Source organism: Podarcis bocagei (assembly GCF_964188305.1).
Source record: "Podarcis bocagei genome assembly, chromosome: 14".
In the NCBI taxonomy this organism is placed as follows: Eukaryota; Metazoa; Chordata; class Lepidosauria; order Squamata; family Lacertidae; genus Podarcis; species Podarcis bocagei.
Window position 1 is genome coordinate 49,768,105 of NC_138139.1, and position 23,895 is coordinate 49,791,999.

The 23,895-nt window shown below is 46.5% G+C and overlaps 1 protein-coding gene across 4 annotated transcripts; it reads right to left on the reverse strand.

Moving 5' to 3' along the window:
- Nucleotides 1-127: 127 nt before the first annotated feature.
- Nucleotides 128-23,804, reverse strand: DRC3 (dynein regulatory complex subunit 3). 4 transcript variants are annotated; one of them, XM_081169574.1, is made up of 13 exons: nucleotides 23,501-23,804; nucleotides 21,032-21,256; nucleotides 19,804-19,920; nucleotides 17,860-18,026; nucleotides 14,340-14,486; nucleotides 12,866-12,985; nucleotides 10,711-10,826; nucleotides 9,192-9,363; nucleotides 7,178-7,309; nucleotides 5,984-6,054; nucleotides 3,644-3,767; nucleotides 3,352-3,483; nucleotides 128-1,551 (listed from the first exon to the last, which is right to left on the reverse strand). In XM_081169574.1, the coding sequence occupies exons 2-13, from the start codon at nucleotides 21,189-21,191 to the stop codon at nucleotides 1,444-1,446; spliced, it is 1,566 nt and encodes a 521-aa protein (XP_081025700.1). In that variant the 5' UTR covers nucleotides 21,192-21,256; nucleotides 23,501-23,804; the 3' UTR covers nucleotides 128-1,443. The 4 variants fall into 4 exon arrangements, with proteins under 4 accessions (XP_081025700.1, XP_081025702.1, XP_081025701.1 ...); XM_081169576.1 differs by lacking the exon at nucleotides 23,501-23,804 and adding an exon at nucleotides 23,288-23,456; XM_081169575.1 differs by lacking the exon at nucleotides 23,501-23,804 and adding an exon at nucleotides 23,084-23,237.
- Between the last annotated feature and the right edge of the window lie 91 nt (nucleotides 23,805-23,895).

Below are 23,895 nucleotides of genomic sequence, written 5' to 3' on the forward strand. Positions count from 1 at the left end.
TTCTGCAGTCTGCTTCTTCATTGGGGAGGGAATTCTGAGCTTTTCAGGAGACACAGCAGTACCCCTTGTTGGCTGTCAACCACATGAAAAGTTAGAAGCACTCCACACCCCTACAAATTGGCCTGGGTTGAAAATAGCTGCAGCCACCCTTTATTTCCTCTGTTGGTGTGGAAAGGAAAATTGTGATTCTTTGCCTTTTACAATCATGGCACAGGTGCAAGGCTGGAAAATTTAAATAGGAACAAACCTTAACTAATGAGTACTAAATCATCTCTGGCAATGCCTTGGACTTGGTTTTAAGATGTGAGCTGTTATATGGGGGCCATGTGTGGTACCTTGGCCTAGCTTCCTCATTCTCCTGAGGGCTCCTCCATCTTGAAACAAACTTCCTTGCACACAGAAAGCAAGCATGTCAAGGAGAAGTCTCGGCCAGTAGCCTGACATATCCATTTTCTCTGTTCACGGAGAGGAACTTTAGGCACTTGAAGCAGCTTCCTTCACATTGTTTCCTGGTCTTATTACCTGTTTTGTCTGTTGGTTATCTGCCTTCTGAAGGTGGAGAATGTCCTTTGTAGGAGCCTAGATTTGGTCCCACTTTCATTTAACAGCTGAGCGTCTTATGGAGAGAGATTCTGCTCAGGAATGGGCTTGGAGCTCCAGTACAGGAAGGCTCTCCCTTTGTATACATTATGCAAGAATACATCGAACACGCTTCATAGCACGCATGCTAATCCTGATTTTCCCCTGAAATGCCCAGCTGCCAAAGGAGTGTCAGTGTGTTCCAGGTCATCCTTTCACGCCAAATGGAGCGCCAGTAAAGCTCAGTGGGCTGGCGCAGGCCCCCACATAAGCCCAAGAACCGTATCAAGAAATGTTCTGCCCTAGAGAGAGGCTCCTCTGCGCAGTGCAGATGTTCTGCTCTCCCTGAGTAGACCCTCTCCCCTCTTCCTTGGGCCTTTCACCACTGGCCAGTCACTTGCCCCATCTCTATGGGTTCCATTCATTCTATGAAATGAGGGTTCAATCAATGTCAGAGCCAACCAATTTTTAGACAGCACATCAGTGCTAATTGGGTCTCTAATCAGGGTTTACATTTGTTCATTAGCCTACAATTTTTGTAGGTTCAACTACCTGTGTAATTGAAATGAATGCAAAAGATGGAACTGACCCACTTCCTGTATAATTGCTTTATAAATACAAGGCACTAATTTAAGTCAACTCCTTTTGCTTTTAAATGCCTCACTGTCCACTTTAGTCTACTCGTTTTGATCATCAAACATTGGAGGGGCAGAGGATTCCTCCCAGTAGGGCATCTCTTTTTAGAAGGAATATTTTTAGGGTGTCGTTTCAGTAGGTAGGAGACATCCAGGCGGATTCACTTCCCAAGCAGAAAGTCACAGATCCCCATATGGGGGGCAGGGGCAGTTCAGTGTCAAAAGCCAGCTACGTCTCCAGAATGTCCATGTTGTCCAGCTCACTGCGTAGATGGTCAACGTATTGGTTAATTTCCAACACACGACTTCGGTTTCTTTGAATTTCAGTCTTGTGAACCTGCAGGGATTGAAACAGTTGGTCCGGTTCACACTTAGCGCCAAGCCGTGGTTTGTTTAACAAACCACAAGTTAGCCATAGATTGCCCCATGGACGGTCAAACAAATCATGGCTTGTTTCTGCAAAGTGTTTTGGTTTTTTGTGTCCCCCCCCCCAGCTGTGCTTGCCTCGTGCCTTTGTAGCTTGTTGGGTGCCTGAGGGGGAATGTTAAAACAAACCATGGTTAAGGAAGGATGTTGGGTTTGCACATAATGCCAATCCATGGTTAAAACAAACCCACGTTCATAAGCCAACAAAAACCAGGGTTTTTATATCATGGTTTGTTGGCAGTAAACAAACTATAGTTCAGCTGCTGGGCAAGGTTTAATAAACAATGGCCTAGCATTCTACTGTATGTGAACCAGATTGTGTGCAGAACCTCGAAGGGGATTTCAGTGCTTGCCCATTCAAGGCAAATGCTTGAAACCTGAAGAGTCAAGTCACTAAGATGTGACTTCCCTCACTATCTTAGTTCCTCCCTGTGGGTAGCCAACCAGTGGTGCAGCTAGGTACTTTTAGGCCCTAAATTTAATGGATGCACAGCGCTGCCCGCCCACTCCCTTGCTTTAGATGGCCAAGTGTATTATTTCAGCTGTTACCATTTCTCTTCCCACTCCTCCCTTTCAGGCTTTACAACTGCTGCTACATTTCTGCTATGTGGTGTGTTTTTTAAAAAGTTTTCAACCCTGATTTAAGAACCCAGTGGTTTTGCATTTAAAACTTAAATCATAGCCTCATCATGCCTAAAGGAATAAAATGGGGTTTACTTCCACTGCCCTGATGTGAAACACAACTATTTGGGAATAAAAGCACTATTTTGGTGCAGAACGTAAAGTATTTTTAAATAATAAAATGAGAATCTGAAACCATGCACATGCCTGGATGACCAGCTGGCCACTGATTTACAACATTTTCTGTAATAAGAAGGAAATGATCCCTAAGGCAACCCCTGGTAAGGCCCAGTTTGTCCATGCCAGGCCTGTTTGCCACTGCCCCCATCACCTGCCACTCTTTGAGTGATCCTTTTTTGGGAGGATGGCCTGAGCTGCAGGACCCTAGATATAGGCCCTGAGGTCCAGTCCTAGCTGCACCACTGAAGAAGAAGAGTTTGGATTTGATATCCCGTTTTATCACTACCCTAAGGATTCTCAAAGCAGCTAACCATCTCCTTTCCCTTCCTCCCCCACAACAAACACTCTGTGAGGTGAGTGGGGCTGAGAGATTTCATAGAAGTGTGACTAGCCCAAGGTCACCCAGCAGCTGCATGTGGAGGAGCGGGCAAGTGAACCCGGTTCACCAGATTACAAGTCCACCGCTCTGTACCACTACAGCCAACCCCAACCACCAGTGGCGTAGCATGGGTTACCAGTGCCCAGGGCCACACGGGGCTGGGAGGGAAGGAAATGGATTGAGTATGCATGCACATTCAATTGTCTTAACAATGTCCCCGTCACCCAGAAGATTGCAACTGCAGGGATAAGAAAAAAAAAGAGTTGTTGTCTGGAGAGGTCACTTCCTGGTTTGTATAGAGAAGCCATTTTCAACAGAGCTCAGTGATGGAAGCGGGCAGCACCGGGGGTTGAAATTTTTTGCCCCTAACAATTTTGCACCCGGGACAACTGCCCTGATCCCCCTCCCCAGTATGCCACTGCCACCAGCTACCTTGTTAACAATGAGATAAAAGCGCTCATGTCCTTAATGCTGGTTATTTACTTCTATGAGAAGGCCTCCTACAGAGGGGCAATGGGACTCTTCACTTACCTTCTCAACCAGTGTGGAAGCCCAGCCATTGGCTTTAGTGATAATTTCGTCTTCTCGGTTGTCAATCTTCAGGAGGTGAATGTCGTGAGAGGCGTTGACGGCGTTGACAATTGTGTCTTTGTCCACGAAAAGCTAGGAAGAAAACCAGGTGAGAGGAGGCCCATTTATTTTGGCTGTAGACAAACCACCATCCCACGAAGGGTCACCTCTTACTGATGAGTCACGCCAAGAGTGTTTTGCCTGTTCTGGTCTTAATGGCGAAAGGGGAGGAAGAGGAGGAGTTGGATCTCACCATACGAACGTCATCCGGCATCTCCTCATCAAACTCGCTCTTCACTATTTTCTCCAGTGTGTTGACGGATATCTCCAGGAGCTTCTCATGGTGCTGGTTCTCTAGATCCCGGCACTGAGCCATCGTAGGAGAAAAGGTTAAGAAGCAAAGAACAGGGATGCCTCTCAGCAACCCTTTCCTACTGTCCAGTGTTTGAACAAAAGGAGGCAGGGAAGGCTGGCCGAGGATGGAAACTAAGGCCGTGCACACATTGCCTGCTTAAAAAACAGTTCTCTCAATTCGGATCTAAGCTGGCTTGGGGGGAAGAACGCATCAAAACACAGTGGCTGGATCTACACGCACTTTTTAAACGTCATTTGAACGATATTAAACATGTTCTAAAACGTCCAGATATTTGTTTCTCCTCTGCTTCCTTTTCTGCAAGGTCTACCCGGTTTCTGGAAGGGGAGAGCTCTGCTATGAGGTATGCCATGCAGGGTCACCCAAGATGGACATGTCATAGTGGAGAGTTTTGACCAAACGTGATCCACCTGGATCAGGAACCGGCACGCCACTCCAGTATCCCTGCCAAGAAAACTCCATGGAGAAGACAGGAGTGCCTGGCGTGCTCTGGTCCAGGGGGTCACGAAGAGTCGGACACGACTAAACGACTAAACAACAACAGCTCTGGTATCGCATTTTAATAACACATTATTAACGTTTAAGAAGAACGTCACATGGCTATATGGTTATCAGAACCATTTTAAAACTCATTTTTAGCGTTAAAAACAATGAGTGTAGATCCATTCAGTATTCGTAAGATGTGACAGGGTAGGTCCAGGAGAGACATGGATCATGACTGATGTCATGAGTGCACCGATTCCCAAACCAGTGGTGGGAGCACACTGGATGCAGAGCACATAGGAATGTGCAGCCAGCCTCAGTTTGTGTACATTGTGACAGCAAGGACTCAGCCCTTCATGGCCCAACAAAGGTCCTTGAGTTAAACACACTCCCCAGGGATGCTGCTTGGACACCCCAGCCCCAGTTTCCAAGCTTTTTGTACATCTGGTTGGCAGGAGTGGTCCCATGACAACAGAACTTTATGGGGTGGAAGTGTAGGGGCTCACCCCCCCTTGCTTCTCAGGGTTGTCCTCCAGGAAAGCAAAAATGGTAGCCCATGATTTTAGATCTTCTAAGACCTCTGAATGCGGATCTCTGAAGGACTCTGAACTATACTATATTTGCCTTAGAGTGTAGAAGTGAGTATTAGCTAGTTATACTCTGCAACGTTATTATTTTATCTTTACTTGTAATCTACCAAAAGATGTGCCTGCTTTTTAGCATGTTCTTTATGTTTTAAAAATACATTTTTAAGAAAGAAACTTTCTCTTGTACTGTGTGTGCCTATCCGGGGGAATAGCTAAATCCAACGCCTAACTTCTTGGTTGCGCTTTACTACAGAATTTCTGCCTGCAAGTTTGTGGAAGCAACTTGTAGTTTGGGGTTAACTGGTAACAAAGGAGCACAGCTGACTCCCTTGAGTTGTGGCTTCAGGCAACCCTGGGACGAGGGAGTGGTGGCAGCCTTACCAGTTCTGTTTTGTCCTGTTTCTGAAAAGTAAAAGGGCCTGCCAGCCTTGCTTCAGAAACCTGCTCTGGACAGAGGGCAAAGGCAGGTGAGAGAAGGGCAAATGGTTGGGGACCCGGTTACTACATGGCCTCGGTCCAGTATATCTGAAGGAGCGTCTCCACCCCCATCGTTCTACCCGGACACTGAGGTCCAGCACCGAGGGCCTTCTGGCGGTTCCCTCACTGCGAGAAGCCAAGTTACAGGGAACCAGGCAGAGAGCCTTCTTGGTAGTGGCACCCGCCCTGTGGAACGCCCTCCCACCAGATGTCAAAGAGAACAACAACTACCAGACTTTTAGAAGACATCTGTAGGCAGCCCTGTTTAGGGAAGCTTTTGATGTTTGATGTATTACAGTATTTTAATATTTTTTTGGAAGCCGCCCAGAGTGGCTGGGGAAGCCCAGCCAGATGGGTGGGGTATAAATAATGAAATTATTATTATTATTATTATTATTATTATTATTATTATTGGAAATGCCGCTATTACATTGAGTATTATACCGCAGCAGCTCTTCAGATAGGTCTTGGCACAAAGAGTGAATGGAGAGGAAAGCCCTGCAGTTCTTAGGGGCCTGAGAAATGCTTCCAAAACTGAAATCAATCCTGGCCCTACCGCACAGTAATGAGAAGCAATTGAATGTCATACAGTGTGGACAAGCCAGCTCTGTTGATCCGAAGCAAAGCGCCCACCACCATTTGCAGCTCTGTGCAAGCGACAGCAAAAGGATATATTCCTTGTTCGTTTTCTATAAAGTTCGACACCAGGTCAGCGATGTTCCTTTCGAAATCCTTTATCACTTCCTTAGCAAGAAAAGAAAAAGGGAAATTAGAGGGCAAAACTGAGTTTAACTCAAAACAGTTTGACTCCCACAAGTTTTAGAAATTGGGACTGAAACACACAGGAGAATCTACTTTCCTGTCATTTTTGCTGACTATTTTATTTATTTATTTTTATTAATGTAGTTAACCAAATATATATAGATAATGCTTTAATGTAAGAAAAACTCACAGCGGTTTACAAAAATAGAAAACGAAGCATTAAGATTCTCAGCAAAAACCAGGTTGCAGCAGGCATTTAAAAACATTCAAAAGATGGTTAAAATCAGCTTTAGCTAAAAAGACATAAAACACATGTAACTTCCACATGTCCAGACAGGCTCACCTAAATAAAAATGTTTTAAGTAGACTCCAAAAAGAATATGGTGAAGGCACCTGCCTGATGTCAACCAGCAGGAAGTTCCAAAGCTGCCATCACACCAAAACATCAATTTCTTACAAGTGTGGAACAGGTATTACACGACACCTTTAACAGCGCCAATTCCACAGATCCAAGTGGTTGAGCAGGCACATATGGGGGAAAGTGATCCTGTAAGTACAGTGGTGACCCGCAAGACGAATGCCTCGCAAGACGGAAAACTCGCTAGACGAAAGAGTTTTCCGTTTTGGAGGTGCTTCGCAAAACAAATCTCCTATGGGCTTGCTTCGCAAGACGAAAATGTCTTGCGAGTTCCTGCGGGTTTTTTTCCCTCCCCCCCCCTTTTTCTAAGCTGCTAAGCCGCTTATCAGCTGATCCGATAAGCTGATAAGCCGCTAAAAGCCGCTAATAGCGCTAATCCGTCAATGGGCTTGCTTCGCAAGACGAAAAAAACGCTAGACGAAGAGAATCACAGAACGGATTCTTTTCATCTTGCGAGGCACCACTGTAAACTGCTCCCACACTATTAATGGCTTTTTGCACTAACAGCAACACCTTGATCTTGGGCTGGGATCAAGTGGGCAAAACCACTGCAGGTCTCACTCCTGCCAGCAACCACGCTAACTGCAGCTTCTGTTCCAGCACAGGGAAGCCCCACACAGAGCGCAGTACAGTAATCCAGCCTTGGAGTCCCCAGCACCCGAACGTCCAGCTCTGCCAGGTTCATACCTCCAGCTGATCAACCAGCAGCATCTCCTCAGTCATCAGCACGTCCGAGAGCTTTGTGATTTCATAGTTGTATTCAGCCAGTTTGATCTCTATTACTTGGTTGTCGTTGAGGTTCTGAATCATATCTATCACCTGTGTGCTCAGCAAGAGACAGAAGGTTAGCAACTGTTGCCCTGTGGCAGAAATAATTCACTTTATTCATTATTGGTGGTGGTGGTGATACTCTGGTGCACACAATGGGAATGTGAAGCAGTGACTAAGTTGTTAGAATTCCTGCTCCGTGATTGCAGTCATAGGATTGTTGTCTTTCACATAACGGTGTATGTTTTGAAGTAGGAAGTGACGGAGACAGGATGTTTGTGTTACTGTGTTCCGTGAAGTGGGACCAGTGGCGTAGCGTGGGGGGTGCAGGGGGGGCCGGCCGCACCGGCCGCAACATCTGGGGGTTAGGGTTAGGGGGCGCAAATCCACGGGTTAGGGGGCGCAAATTACTTGCCTTGCCCCGGGTGCTGACAACCCACGCTACGCCACTGAGTGGGACTATTGTCCTTGTTCTTTTTCTCTTTGCTGTCTGATGCTAGAGAGAGAGGGAGCCATGTTGCAGTGCTCCGTGTGTATTTATATGTAAATAAAGTAGATTAGCCAAAATGCTGAGTTGCTGAGGTCTGTGACGCAAGCTGCAAAGACTCTGCGGATCCCTAAGTGTGCCAATGTCTGTTGGCATTGGTCACTGTGATGTTTGGGCTGAAGAAAGCTTTTGAAGCTCCCCAACGATCGACCAGGAGGGAGAGAACATGCCAGTCGGGCATGTGTCTCTGCCAGGGTCCTACTCGAGTGTAGGCCGAGCTCCTGACATAAGTTCCCACAGGGATTTTCAAACTGTATTCTATGAAAGCCAGACGTTCCTTCTGAAGCTTATAAAGAGTTCCTCAATGTGGTCATGGTCCTGGGAAGGGTTTCTGCACAAGCCACAAGGCCTCTGCAGGCTCCCACTTGGCGTATATTTCACTTATGTGTGCGGGGAATGTGACCCCTGGGGTATAGTGTGCTTTGACTGGCTTAAATCTAGCTAAAAGTGTTTAGGATTAGGTACAAGTCAATTGAAAACAAAATACATCAATTTAAACAGTTTGTTGCCTTGGTTTAAGTCAGCACCTGATGGTACTTTCAGGATGTGATCCTTTTCACAGTCACGGGGAACAGTTACTAATGACATTCTATCCTGTCTCCCCACTGTCCCCCAGAAGTTCAGGATGGTATACATGACTCCCCCCCCCATTAAGTCCTCACAACAATCCTGCGAGGTAGGTCAAGCATAGCGAGAAGGATTAAGAAGTAACATCCCATCTCGAGGATGTAGCTTCCTCATCAGACTGTGGGGCTGACTCCCTGGTCGCTTTGCCTGCCTGAGAGGTTTAAGCCCTTGCTACAGTATTGACCAGGGATGCGGGTGGCGCTGTGGTCTAAACCACAGAGCCTCGGGCTTGCCAATCGGAAGGTCGGCAGTTCGAATCCCCGCGACGAGGTGAGCTCCCGTTGTTCAGTCCCAGCTCCTGCTCACCTAGCAGTTCGAAAGCACATCACAGTGCAAGTAGATAAATAGGTACCACTCCGGCGGGAAGATAAACAGCGTTTCCATGCACTGCCAGAAGCGGCTTATTCATGCTGGCCACATGATCTGGAAGCTGTCTGGGGACAAATGCTGGCTCCCTCGGCCTATAGAGCAAGATGAGCGCGCAACCCCAGAGTCGTCCGTGACTGGACCTAACGGTCAGTGTACCTTTACCTTTACAGTATTGACCTGTAAAAAATCAGAACTAAATGGCTGCGGTGGAGCGATCCCGGTTTTAATCAAAGATGGCTCGGTTTTCTAATCACTTACAAGTGGCAAACCTATGGTCCTCCGGAGGTTGTGGGACTCCAACTCCCATCATACGCCTTATGCTCACTGGGGCTGATGGAAGTTGCGAGTCCAACTGCGTTCCCCATCCCTGACCCGAGGTCCCTTGTGTACCCCGTGATTCTTCTCTTCAAAGTCCCGCAGGATTTTGGAACACTGCTGGTGGTTCTCTTCCAGGGCTTCGTTGAGGCACTCATAGAAGAGGGCGACCTCAGCCTCTCGCTTCTCGTATTGCTTCAGGCCGTACTCAAACAGGTTCTCGCAAATGGCCACAAATTTAGTCTTGTATGTGAAGCTGGAGTCAAGGAGAGAACTGAGTTGTGTTTGAAAAGGAAAGGAAAAAGGCTTGTGTCTGCTTCCGCTGCCTTGTTTGGGCTGTTGCCTCCTGTTGTTGGAGATCACTATGACTCACAGTAGCCCTCATAACAAACAAGAAACCCCGCTCCAGAGAACATCCCATTCTCAAGGTTTATCACCAGTTCTGTCCCAAAGCAGAAAGGATGTATCTCAAAAATTTATAAAACTTGTTACTGGCGTGGCAGACCAAAGATGAGATGGCAAAGGTGACAATGACAAAATGGGCCATAGATATCAGTTACAACATAGAATTGTCTGTATGGGAAAAATTATGGGCTGAAACCATGAATTTCTCTGCCTGTTATGTTATTAAGGAAAACCTACAAAAGATCATGTACTTGACACCTAGCACATTAGTGAAAATGTATTTAAAAGGGTCTAATTTATGCTGGAAATGCCACGAGGTGGAGGGAACCCTGATTCATATGTGGAAGTCGTGTAAATACATTAGAGAGTATTGGGAAATGTTCCGCACAGAATTAAAAAAAGATTACCGTATTTTTTGCTCTATAAGACTCACTTTTTCCCTCCTAAAAAGTAAGGGGAAATGTGTGTGCGTCTTATGGAGCGAATGCAGGCTGCACAGCTATCACAGAAGCCAGAACAGCAAGAGGGATCGCTGCTTTCACTGCACAGCGATCCCTCTTGCTGTTCTGGCTTCTGAGATTCAGAATATTTTTTTTCTTGTTTTCCTCCTCCAAAAACTAGGTGCGTCTTGTGGTCTGGTGCATCTTATAGAGCGAAAAATATGGTATAAAACTCACATTTCCCAAAAGACCAGAGGCCTTTCTATTAGGGATAATAGGTGATGCCATTCCAAAAAAGGCACCCAATATCTTTCTGTATGCAGCCGCTTCAGCTAGGATAGTATATGCGGAAGAAGAGATACTCACTAAGGAAATTTGGTAGAACAAATTGATAGAATACATAGAATTAGTAGCCATGATCGTGAAACTAAAGAATAAGGATTAGTTAAAGATAAGAGAAGAGTGGAGGTATTTGGGAGATTATCTTAGAGGGTACGATATACAATTTAACCTACAAGTAGGGGTTAACATATGAGCAGCAGGTAACATAAAAAAAGGAAGACTTGAAATGATAATGGGAGAAATATCAGGATATGCAGCAGATCAAGATTCCCCTAGAATGCCACAGAGAGATGAATTAGGAAGTCTTAGGAAAAGAGATGGGCGATGAATACTGTATGATGTGTGTATAAAAACTGTTAAATATTTTTTTAAAAAAAGTTGTGTGGTGTTTTTTTTTTTAAAAAGGATATATCTCCAGTAGCTCTGGCACTCCAGGCAGGTAGAGCAGTTTGCCTGCTTCGGGATCGTCTGCAAACATGCTGTCAAAGAGGAAGCTTCCGTTCAGATACTCCACGTAAGCGCGCTGGAGAGAGAAGCAAGGAGGCAGGAGAGAAATAACAGGAGTGAGCTGGCAGTCAATCGCACCAAGCAAGCAGGAGTTAACTCTTCATTAGCACAGGCGTGTCCGGCCTAATGAGCGCAGCAACTCAGATCTTGCCCCCATGAAGTGGTTGCCACGATTAAAGGTCCCTGTCTCCCCACAAGCGTCTAGGTTCCCTTCTCTCCAGGGCTTTCCCACAGCAATTGGAGGCTGCACATGCATGAAGGCAACCTCTCCTCCACCCTTTTCATGCCTCTTCTGGTTCTGGGAGGGGAGCTTGTCACAGCAGAAGAGGGAGACGACACCCGTGACTCTTCCCCAGCCTGACTCATCTCTGCCTCTTGGTCTCTCTCCTCTCCTGCTTCAGCTTCTGCCTCTGATTCTGGGCTTCTCTCTGTCACAGACTCTCCCTGCTCACTAAGCTCTGTTACCTCTTCAGCTTCTGACACCTCCTACGCCCTGTCTTCTACCTTTGACCACTCCCTGGACTCTGGGTCTTCTTCCCTTGGGGGTTCCCCAGCTGGTTCCTCCCACCATTCTTCTGCATCCAACCAGTCAATGACAGGGAATCAGAAGAAGATAGTTGCCCAAAGGAAATGGGGAGAATCTTATGCCTTAAATTCAGATGGTTCTGTGAGATGCTAAGAAGAAAAATAAAAGGGCCGGGGTCCCTTAAAATAAATAGCAGACCAGTTAACACAACGAAGAAATGCATATTGTGGAATATTTAAGAAAAGAACCACCTGTTTTCCAAAAATAACAAAATAAACAATGTATTCTTTCACAGTTCATCAACCCTCAGCAGACCATATTGACTTTGAGAGCTGGTCATTTGAGGACAATAGGGCCAATGTGGTATAGTGGTTAGAGTGTTGGCCTAGCAGCTGGGAGACTAGGGTTCAAATCCTGACTCGGCCATGAAGCTCACTGGGTGACTTTGGGCCAGTTGCTGCCTCTCAGCCTAACCTACTTCACAAGGCTGCTGTGGGTTAAAAATTGGGGGGTGGAGGGAGAACTAGGTATGCCACCTTGAGCTCCCTGGAGGAAAAGTGAGAGGCAATATGAGACAAACATACATACATAGGTAAAACCAGAGGTTGGAGAGCTTCAAATGAACAGAAGAGAAGTTCAAACGGGTGTGGAGTTCAAATGAGGCCTTTTAGATCGCTCTCTGCCCCAGCCCCTGCCACCTCAGCCCCTGCCTCTTTCCTTAAAAGGAGTCTCCAGGCCTTGAACCGCACACTCAGTCTCTTCCATCTCCCTTCTAGGAGGTTCCTGTTCTCAGCTAAACACCTGCCCAAGTGGGGGTCAAGACATCCAGGCATCTATAAATCTCCCCATGATTCCCTCTTGCCAACTGAAGTCTTGTCAACAAGGTAGAAACTGATAATATTAACAGCAAGGAGCTGAGCCCTATTGAAAATGGCGCCAAAATTACAGAACCTTTTCCTCACTTTGGTTAGCTCTCCGGAGACAACCTCTTTCAAGCCATTAATTAATTAATTGAATTTATATACCTGGAGGTCTCAGGGCAGTTCACAGAAAAGATCACAATATAGAAAATCAAAATAAAAACAACCCAATAACACACGCACCCTCCAAAAAAGAGCCACATTTTAAAAGGGTATAGGATGTCAATCAGGTCAACCCAAGGCCTGGTTAAAAAGGAACGTTTTTGCCTGGCGCCTAAAGGTGTATAATGAAGGCGCCAGGCGAACTTCCCTGGGGAAAGCATTCCACAGATGGGGAGCCACTGCAGAGAAGACCTGTTCTCGTGTATGAACTGTTTTGTACGAACTGTTTGGTTTAGCTTTCCACTTTGTGTCTGTTGAATCCACAACTGTTTTCTTACTGGTTCTTATTTCATATATCAGTGTTCAGAGACCAACGCCTATTCAGGAGGCTGAAAGGGAATCCAGTATCTGTTGGGTTCTCTCAACATCCCTGCAATCTACATTCCTGCATTGCAGGGGGTTGGGCTACAACTCTATGATTCTACAGACGGCCCAAAAAGAACATACCTTGTGATATTCCACCTGTTTCTGTTGGGCATCCAGAACCTGCTGCTTGGCCATGGCCAGAGTTTCCCCATGTCTCATCTCCTCGATGGCATACTGGTATTTTATCAGGGCCATCTCTCGCTGGGAAAAGAAAACGGGGACAGGCAGCTTAGAATCAATGGCGTAGCAACTGATGGACTATGCAGAATTGGCATAACTGACACACAAGCTACGTGATAAGGATAACTGTGACTTTAAAGATGAATGGGATCCTTTTACGAAATATTTGAAGAGGCAACAAAATGAACTGGACTCTTTGGCAGCTTTTGAATAAACATTCACAAACTCTTTATTATAATACATAGATAATTTGAGGATCTTTACAATTTTATAACATGCAGATAGAAAGATATGTTGAGAAACCAGAGAAAGGAGCTGAGGGAAGTCTGGGGTGGTGGTGGGAGGGTGGGTTTTCTGTCTAGGGGGGGAGGAGGAAAATGGAGGAGGAAAAATGTGGATGATGTATTTTCTTAAAATTACTGTGTTGAAATTTATAATAATTTTTTTTTATAAAAAAAGACTCAATGGCGTAGCTAGCCACTCGGGTGCCCAGGGCAGCGCACACACCCTGCACCTGGGGGCGAGCCAGTTCAGGGTGCAAAGCCTCTCCGCTGTCTCCCCCTCAGCTGTAGGATGGCTGAGGGAGAGGCAGTGGGCAGACGCAAGCCCCACGCTGCCGATTTAGGCAGCGCGGAGCCTGCAGGGGCCCAGGCAACCCCATCACTCCCAGGAGAGACACATGGCTCGGGCACACTGCAGGCCCCGCTGTAAGTGCCAGCCCCCACTGTGTGACGCCCAATGCCAGCCGCATTTTGTTGCATTTGTTGTGAGCCCAAAAAAGTTCCATGAGCCCAATTTTTATGTTTTTTATTTTAAAAACTCATATTTTTGCCCTTTTGTCACCCCCCTCAGGGATGACACCCGGGACAGCCCGCATCTGCCGCATCCCCCTACCTACTGCATTGCTTAGAATAAAAAGGTAAAGGGTCCAGTTGTGACCGACTCTGGGGTTGCGGCGCTCATCTCGCTTTATTGGCCAAGGGAGCTGGCATACATGACTAAGCCGCTTCTGGCGAACCAGAGCAGCACACAGAAACACCGTTTACCTTCCCGCCGGAGCGGTACCTATTTATCCACTTGCGCTTTGACGTGCTTTCGAACTGCTAGGTTGGCAGGAGCAGGGACCGAGCAACGGGAACTCACCCCGTGGCGGGGATTCGAACTGCCGACCTTCTGATCGGCAAGCCCTAGGCTCTGTGGTTTAACCCACAGTGCCACCCGGGTCCCTACTGTTTAGAATAAGGGCTGTCAAATCTCAAGGCAGGCACCTGTGTGGAGAGGAGTGAGGAGGCAGCCTCACCGGCTTTCTGGCACTTGGGGTAGATAGGAAAGCTAAAACAGCAAGAGATAAGGGGCTGAACTTTTCCATCCTTACCGAGTTGTCATCTACCAGTCTAAAATCCAGGTACACAAGGTCGGGGAGATAAGCGGCGATGAATGCGGAATATACTTCATTTTCGCACACTGGGTTCCCGGTGAGGTTCAACGTGCGCAGGTTTTGGAACTTCCTGAGATAGATCACCTGTGGCAAGGTGACAGAGAAATAAAGAGAGCCATGAGGACAAAATATTTATGGGGGAAATTGAGATTTTCACAAAAGATGAACAAGAGGAAAGGGGGTGTTCTTTGTTGAAAAAATGTCAAACTTGGAGTCATTAAACACTCGCAGACTCTTAGACTTTTTACTGAATGAGAACGAGATCCTGCTGAGGTCTCTCTTGTGGTTGGTGGCCCCCTGGTTCAAAACACAAATGAACCCAGCAAAAATAAATTATTACACGCTGATGCACACAGCACACATTGTAACTTCTGGACCAAAAAAACCTGAGTACTGGTTTCTTTCTGAAAGCAGATCCATCTCAACAGACGGAACCATTAAAAGCAAGGATCTTTGCAGTTATGCCATAGGTTGTGAGGGAACCCCCCCCCCCGCAAGTTTCTAAACCTCATGGATATCAAGGGAAGCTAAAACAACCAAAGTTTCATCTGCTGCAAGCATCACATCTATCCAGGTTCTGGGAAGGGCATCCTCAGGCAGTTTACTAGTCTAAAACTACAATCCACAGGAAAATGCATTTTTACTGTCTTACAGTGAAATCCTATGTGTGTCTACTCAGAAGTTAAAGGGATACCACAGCAGTGGAATTCACTAAGAGGTAAGATTTAATATGGAAAACAATTTCCCCCATTTCCCCTTCTCCTGTTGAGCATGAAACAGCCTCCATGTACACCCTTCCCCCCACCTACACACAAGCTTCACCAGGGGATGGGGAGAAAGATCACCACCACAGGTGTTCACTGGGGGTTAAGGTCAACTCCTTCAACCCCTTGGAGAGGCAGTGTGGTGTTGTGGTTAGAGTGTCAGACCCAGCAGGCCAGGGTTCAAATCCCCCTTCAGCCATGAAACTCACTGGGTGACTCTGTTAGGCCAGGCACTGCCTCTCAGCCTAACCTACCTCACAGGGATGTTGTGGAGGATAAAACGAGGATGGGGAGAACCATGTGTGCCACTTTGAGCTCCTTGGAGGAAAAAAAGTGGGATATAAATGAAATCCATCTATCAATAAAATCCTCATTTCCAACTGTAACCAAGTGATAAGTATGTGTAACAACATCTGCCGACACTGATGTCTCTCTGCTCTTGACTTTCTTTCCCTCTCCCTATCTACTGCTGTAATTTCTATTTTAGATAACCTCTCACCATATGAGCCTACCTGGACCCTGCAGTCATCATCTTTTTTGTAAATAATAATAATAATAATTCATTTTCAATTAAAGACATTCAAATTAGTAACAAATTGGATTGAATCTTGCCACATTAAAACACAAATAATAAAACCAATTATACAATCTGAATTAAAAAATTTCAGGGAGGCTTCCCATGTTCTGGATGTCGAGAGAAATTTTCTCACCCTTTCCCCCCCGCCCCCACTTTCTTCTCTGTTGTTTCCCCTGCAGTCACCATTTGAGGCTGTTCTCTGTCCATGAGAAGTCCTTAGGGCTGCAACACAAGAGCGGGCCTTTTCCGTGGTGGCTCCCCGCTTGTGGAATGCTCCCTCCAGGGAGGTTTGCCTGGCACCTTCGTAACATGTCTTTAGGTGCCAGGCAAAATCATTCCTCTTCTCCCAGGCCTTTGGCTAACAATCTATGGCCTCTTAAGCTGTGTGTAGGGGCTTTTGTGTTTGTTTGTTATTGCGGTTTGTGTTTTTAGATTCTTAACTGCCATATGATCTTCGGATGAAGGATGGCGTAGAAATTTAATAAATAATAATAACAATAAGAAGTTATGAGGTGGGTAGTAGGGAAGATTTGTCTGTGTTTTACGTTGCTTATGTAACTGTGAAGGCACCATGCATTGTGTGATATGAATAAAAACAGTGGGATACTTTTAAAGAAGAAAAAGGAAGGAGACTTGGTTCACCGTTCACAAATTTTAGCCTCTCAAAGCCCATTCTCAGCCCCTCCGGTCCCTGTTTACTGGCAGACAGTTGCCTACAAGTCCTGTTTGCCCCTTCTCCTTTGTTGCATCCTTTAATTACTTCTTCCTCTTTACTGCACTGTGTTATGATTAGAACAGGGTACCTAAGAAGGCAATAGGGAGGTGGACAGTGCTGTTTCGGATAAACCGTGACTACTACTGGCACCAGATGTTATTTGGGCCTAGTGAAGCTACTGGAATTTAATTTGTTAGGCTAGTAGTTTCAATGGAGGACTGCTAAATGTCAAGGCAAGAGCTTTGAAGACAGACTGAACACCCCCTTGGCTGATTTTGCTCTCCTTGTAAATATGCAGCTACAAACAAGCATTGGGTGTGCCCTAGGGGCATGATTTCAGTCCACACAGGAGAGTTATATTCATTTAAAATACTGATACCCAGCCTTTTTTCAGTCTGCAACAAGGGGATAAAATGCTAGCCTACTGACAGTGATGTTGAATACTGTAAAACACTATATATCAATGTGGCTGCAGCACAGAATTCATGCCAGCCATGGCCTTTTTCTGGATACTCTATTCCATAACCACCCTGTTTTCTATCCATCTTCATCACCAGTAAGCATTCTGTGGCCAATTAGCACAATCAGTCTTTACTGAGCTGTTTTGCACACATCCACCCCCTTCAGAGTTTATCTTTCTAACCACCCTTTTTTGTCCTGCTGCAAAGCTCTAGAGGGGTTCCTTCAGTGCTTGCTCATTCCTTCTTCTTGGGTGTAGATGGTGCTGTTTTGGCAACATAAATACTGACACTGGGTGAATGAGTTCGCTCTGATTGTACACTGAGCACAGATGTTTTCAACAGGGAACCAGGCAGAGCGCCTTCTCGGTAGTGGCGCCCGCCCTGTGGAACGCCCTTCCAGCAGATGTCAAAGCGATAAACAACTACCTGACATTCAGAAGACATCTTAAGGCAGCCCTGTTCAGGGAAGTTTTTAACGTGTGATATTTTACTGTATTTTTGGTTTCTATGGAAGCCGCCCAGAGTGGCTGGGGAGGCCCAGCCAGATGGGCGGGGTATAAATAATAAATTATTATTATTATTATTATTATTATTATTATTATTATTATTATTATTATTATTATTATTATTATTATTTCTAGTGATTACAACAGGAGATTTACAGTAGATGAAGAAAAAAATATAAAAAATCCTGCTCCAACAGCGACTCACTAGATGGCCATGGGCATGTCACTCTCTAAGCTTCAGATCCTCGGCCATGAAATGGAAGTGACCACCTCTGCCAGAGAGGTGTTGGAGGACAAAGAAAAGTAGCAGCTTCAGCCTCCATATGTCTACTTAGAAGTAAGTACCACTGAGTTCAGAAGAGAGTAACTACCGAGCGAGAGTACACAGGATTGCCACTAGAGACTTTATACGGCTTTATTAATTAAACTCTTACATTTTCCAGAGTTTGTATGTTATTATTTCCTATAGAGAAGACTTGAAGTTCTAGGAGCGTGTCCAGATTCTCGATCTTAGAAATCCTGTTGTTGTACAGACTAAGATCTTGCAATTTAACGAGCGCATCTAAGCCTTCAATGACTTCAATATTGTTGAAGGACAAATCTGGAGGAGCAGAAAAAGAATGTGGGAGGCAAGAGCTCTGAGAAGGAAACCATTCAAATCCTCTTAGGGAACTCTTTCCTATTCACAGAATCAGTTTTTCTCTCTGTTGGAATCAATAGGTAGGAGGTGACTTAGCCCTCCCTGGAACTTCTTGTCCCCTTTTAAGTATCCTATGTGCCTCTTCTCCAAGGGGAGCTGCCCTACATTTTGAGAACTACTGTTCTAACACAGTGTTTCCCAACCTTTTTTGGGCAAAGGCACACTTGTTTGATGAAAAAAATCTCGAGGCACACCACCATTACAGCCCCGTGACGTCAGCGCACAGCGTCACGCCGGGAGGGACGCACGAAAGTGTAAGTTTCAATTTTTTTCCCTCCCCCTTGCCGGGGAACCTCCAAGCTTTGGGGGTGGGGGGGGGAGGAGGCAGCAAAGCGAGGCAGGAAGGAGAGCGCGGCTTGGCTGGGTGAGCTTTGGCAGGGGCAGGGAATGAGAGCCGCGAGGCGGGCGCTGCGGACGGAGGCGCTGCCCGCCGAGCTTGCAGGCAGCCAGGCAGGCAGACGGCGAGAGCCCCGCGCTGGGCGGCCTCTCCTCGCCGCCGCCGCCCCGCCTCTCGCCGCCCGACTCACCCGCCTCCCTCCAGGCAACATCTCGCGGCACACCAGGCAACATCTCGCGGCACACTAGTGTGCCGCGGAACAGTGGTTGGGAAACACTGAACTAGAATGTTTCAAATGCATATAGGTTTCAGAAAAAAACATTATTTTCTATCCTGGTTCTGTTTTCCCCCCAACAGGAAATCATATATCTAGCAAATATGAGAAAGAGGGAAGACTCTGAAGAGAATGTTGTTCGGCCTTCTTCTAACAAAAGGCAAATTGATGAGGTCATTCTGTCTTTTCAAGGGGCTGGAGTGGAAACAAAGTGGAGGTCAGTTTGGCTGGGAACAAAAACCGTCTCTCATCAGGCAGTCTCAAATGCCATCTTCATTCTAGCTGCCATTTGATGGCTGGTATGGAATTACCGTATTTTTCGGCCCATAGGGCGCACCGGCCCATAGGGTGTACCTAGTTTTTTGAGCTCAGCGCCCCCCAGGCTTCGGGCTTCGCGCAGCTCTCTGCAAGCCGTGGGAGGGCTGCGCGACTTCTCAGTTTCCAGAGAGCTGCACGACTTCGCGCAGCTCTCCCACGGCTTGCGGATAGCTTCCTGAAGCCTGGAGAGCGAGAGGGGTCGGTGCGCACCGACCCCTCTCACTCTCTAGGCTTCAGCGAAAGCCTGCATTCACCCCATAGGACGCACACACATTTCCCCTTCATTTTTGGAGGGGGAAAGGTGCGTCCTATAGGGCGAAAAATACGGTATTATCTTCAGAGTTTACAGGTTCTATTCAACTAGGCTTTACTCAGTGTGGACCTATTAAAATTAATTGGCGTTCATTAATTTCAGTGGGTCTATTCTGAGTAAACCTTAGTTGAATGCCACCCTATGGCACCAGTCTCTATCCTGCACAGGCAAAATTCCTGATCAACACTCAAATAGAATTTGCGGTCAAACCCAACTAATGTCAACTTGGGAGGGGAAAGCTAGCCAAGGAAGCTTCAGGACCTTGTCTGGAATAGCATATTGGGGGCTGCTTGACACATTATACAATTCCAACATGGAAATCACTTCCAAAATACACCAGGGTGCAGCCACCAGCTGGAATGAAGTGAAGGCTGCTCTTAATTCCTACACAAAAAATTCACAGCATTTGTTGTGACCCTGAATGCAACCATCTTACCCAGCCAGACCAGATGAACCAGAGTATCCAGTGCCTCAATCTTCTCAATGATGTTGTTGTCCAACTGCAATTTTGTCAGGTTCTTGAACTGCCAGAGGTTGTCAATCTTCAGGATATCTGAAGCCACAGGAAGGGAGAAGTAGAATCATGCAGGTGTTCTGGGTGGCAGTTCCCACCATATGTAGAGATAGGGAAGAAATTTATTCAGCTTTCCTTTTAAAGCTAACCTACTTAATTCACACTTCCCAAACCAATATGTGGACCGAAATCTGCCTACCCTATGAAACTTGCACTTCTCCCAGTTTTGCAATGCGGGTCTCAACCCAAAAAGGCATACCAAAAAAGTGTAAATTAGGAAAGAGTGCCCACAAAAATGCATTACATTAGGGAAAACTGTGCACCAAAAATGCATTATATATGAGGAGAAATGCACACAGCAACAATGTTTTGTGCAGACTTTATTTTAAAAAAGCTCTGCACCATACTATCTGATGTGGAAATGGGGCAACCTAAACTTAAGATAGGAAATCTGAGACACTGGAATTCATGGATTTGTCCATCCCTTGGCATAAGTGGGAGGAGCAGAGAAAAGGGAGAGCTATGGGAGAGCAGGAGACTAATACAGTGGTACCTCGCAAGACGAATGCCTCGCAAGACAAAAAACTCACTAGACGAAAGGTTTTTCCGTTTTCGATTTGCCTCGCAAGACGAAATTTCCCTATGGGCTTGCTTCGCAAGACGAAAACGTCTCGCGGCTTTGTTTCCTTTGTCTAAAAACAAAGACATGTTTTGTTTATAAAGTTAATTTATTTTCCCTTCAATTTTTGAACTGCTCTTTACAGTATGTGTGACTTTAAAGAGCAGTTAATAAACTGTTGTTGTACCAAATTTGGCTTTGTTTCGACTTTTTTTGACCATAGGAACGCATTAATTGATTTTCAATGCATTCCTATGGGATTTCGTGATTCGCAAGACGAAAAATTCGCTAGACGACAAAAATTGCGGAACGAATTAATTTCGTCTTGCGGGGCACCACTGTAGATGGCAGAGGGTGATGAAGCTGGAGGAGCAGAGATTAGTTCAAGTATCTTCACAATCCTGCCTAAAAGCGGATGTTCAACCACTGACTGTCCACATGGCAAATCTCCATGTTGCAAGGACTTTGTAGTAAAAGAGCCTTGATCTTTTCTTTTCTTTTTAAGTCCCTGTTTTGTATTCTGATCCTTACTTCTAAAATCAAGCTGCAGCGCCAAGACATCTTTGAAATTGATGCCCTCTTTTTTGGCCAGGAGGCCTGCTTCTTCTTGAGGTCCTTGCTCCTCGACGGCCTTCTGCAGCATCTCGTCATCGATTACATTGGGCTCTATGCTATCATACAGTCGACTCATCTTGAGCAGAAGACGTGCCCCGCAAGATTAGAACTCAAATGGATTGCCCTGGCCTGTCGCAGACACTGAAACAGAATGACACATAATGCCTCATTCACATAGTAGGAGCTTCTGGGAGCTGTCCATACCGTCCGCATAATGCCCACCTACCACGCCAACATACAGTCTACCGAACTATCCACTCTTCTACGCATATCCCCAGCTGGCGCCTCATTCTTCTTATATATGGAGATAGTACAGGCAGCTTTGTGTGAAAAAAGGGATAAATCATGGAAGACATGGCTGTCAGTAATGGCAAGTGAACAGAACCTCCATATTCAGCAGCACTCTACCACTAAAAATAAGGCACTGTGGACAAGCAATGAAGGAAGGCTATTGCTTCCAGGCCCGCCCTCTGAACTTCACAGCTTCTGTCAGGAGTTGGCATCCTAGTGCCAATTCAGTGGGAGAGCTAACCCTATTTTTGCTACTCCAGCTCTCTGCAGTTCATGCTGATTCCCTTTCAAAGTGTATGAATGGTGACAAGAGCAAGGGCGACTAGCAGCCTCTGCACACTTTGCTCTTTCGCTTTGGGTGGTGGTGCGGGTTGAGCCCAAAGGGTGACAGCAAGTTAACGAGCAGTGGTGGCAGCAGCAAGAACCTAGGAAGAGCTTGCTGGATCAGGCCAATGGCCCATCTAGTCCAACATCCTGTTCTCACAGTGGCCAATCTGATGCCTGTGGGAAACCAGGAGAAAGAATTGAGCACAATAGCATTCTCTTGTCCTGTTGTCCCAAGCAACTGCTATTCAAATACATTATTGCCTCCAACCGTGGAGGCAGAGAATAGCCATTGTGGCTTGTAACCATTGATAGCCTTCTCCTTCGTGAATTTGTCCTTTAAAGCCATCAGGTTGCTGGCCTTCACTGCCTCCAGCGGAAGCGAATTCCATAGATTAACCATGCACTGCATGAAGAAGCACTTTCTCATTCCTGTCCTGAATCTTCCAACATTGAGCTTCATTGGATATCCATGAGTTCTAGGGTCATGAGAGAGGCAGAAAAACTTTCTTCCATCTGCTTTCTCCATGCCATGCATAATAAACTACTGTCTTACTCACCTTTTCTCTGAACTAAGAAGTCCCAAGGACTGCAACCTTTCCTCATTAGGGAGTTTCTCCATCCCCTTGATCATTTTGGTGGGCCTTTTGTGAACCTTTCCTAGGGCTCAACAATATCCTTGTTGAGCTGAGGCAACCAGAACTGTACACAGTTTTGGAGGAGGAGGAGGACCACAGTTGGCTGCCTTGCACTGAGTCATAGAATGAAAGAATTGTAGAGTTGGAAGGGACCCCAAAGGTCAAGTCCAACCCACCACAATGAAGGAATCTCAGCTAAAGAATCTATCGCAGATGGCCAGCCAAACTCTGCTTTAAAATCTCCCATGGAGGAGAGGTCCATCTAGCTCAGTACACTGACTGGCAGCGGCTCTTCAGAATTTCAGGCAGGAGTCTCTCCCAGCCTTACCTAGCTGGGGTCGCCACCTGTCCTGTATAATATAGGATTGTCCCGTATTTCAATGTAAAATGCTACGTCCTGTATTGATACCGTTCTTTGCCCTATATTTCAGGACTTCTCCCTTTATCTCTGCCAAGTTAGGGATCCTCTCCAAATGCATGTGTTTGAAAGGGTGTGAGACAGGTCAAGTATTTGAGCTCTGGGGGGGGGGGCAAGCACAGAGAGATCTACAAATTCATGTGTATCTGCATGTGCTTGTGACAAATTCCAGAGGGGCCATCCTGTGAGGCTGCAATAGAGCGTAATAGATTGCTTTGAAGTCACATCAGCATCAGATTGAAATAAAATAAAATCGCCCCAACCCATATTTTGCCGGAACAAAGGCGGAAAGGCTACCTGGAGATGCCATCGGGGACTCAATGTGGGCCCTTCTGCTTGCAAGGCAGACGCGCTGCCACAGTCCTGCCCTACTGAGGACCTACTAAGGGAGGGGGTCCACTTCAGACACCCTCCCACCTGTCAGTCTGGAGCTGGAATGGCTCTGCTCCCCCCCCCCCCCAAGCTGGGCGCTGTTGGAAGCAAGATGCTGGCTTGGCTCACACAGAGGTTGAATCCAAAGTGGAACTTCGACCTGCCATTCTTGCAGCTACACCGACAGAACTTCTGCCTGTCATACAAATATGAAAGGTGTAGGACAGCAAACAACGGCAACACGTGTCATATCTACACATCCTATCCCAGAACATCCCATGCCCGCTCCCACTTCCAGAGGCACCGAAACCCCACCCAGCCCCGGATTGCTCAGCAGGTTACCAGCGCGTCACTTGACCAGCTCACACTGAACCCACAGCCGCCTTCCTCTAGCCTCCCCGAAGGTTAAAAGCTCGGATTAGGCCCCGTTGCTAAGGATGCATGGCCGTTGCTAGGGGCAGGTCGCGCTTCCCGCGCCGGCCCACCGGGCTTCCGTCGTCACGTGTGACGCAGGTCGGCCGGCGACAGCGGCAAGCAACCTCGACTCACGTTCTCGTGTTTGTGTGTGGGGGCGCGAGAGAGAAGGAACCAACCCGAACCAACTCGCCCAACCAATGACAGGGCGCATAAACAGCCATTCCCCCACCAGGATTGGCTACTCGATCCGAGCCTTCGGCGAAGGTTATCCAATAGGCCGCAAGGTTTATTAATTTTTTTTGAGAAGGCTTTGTCCAATA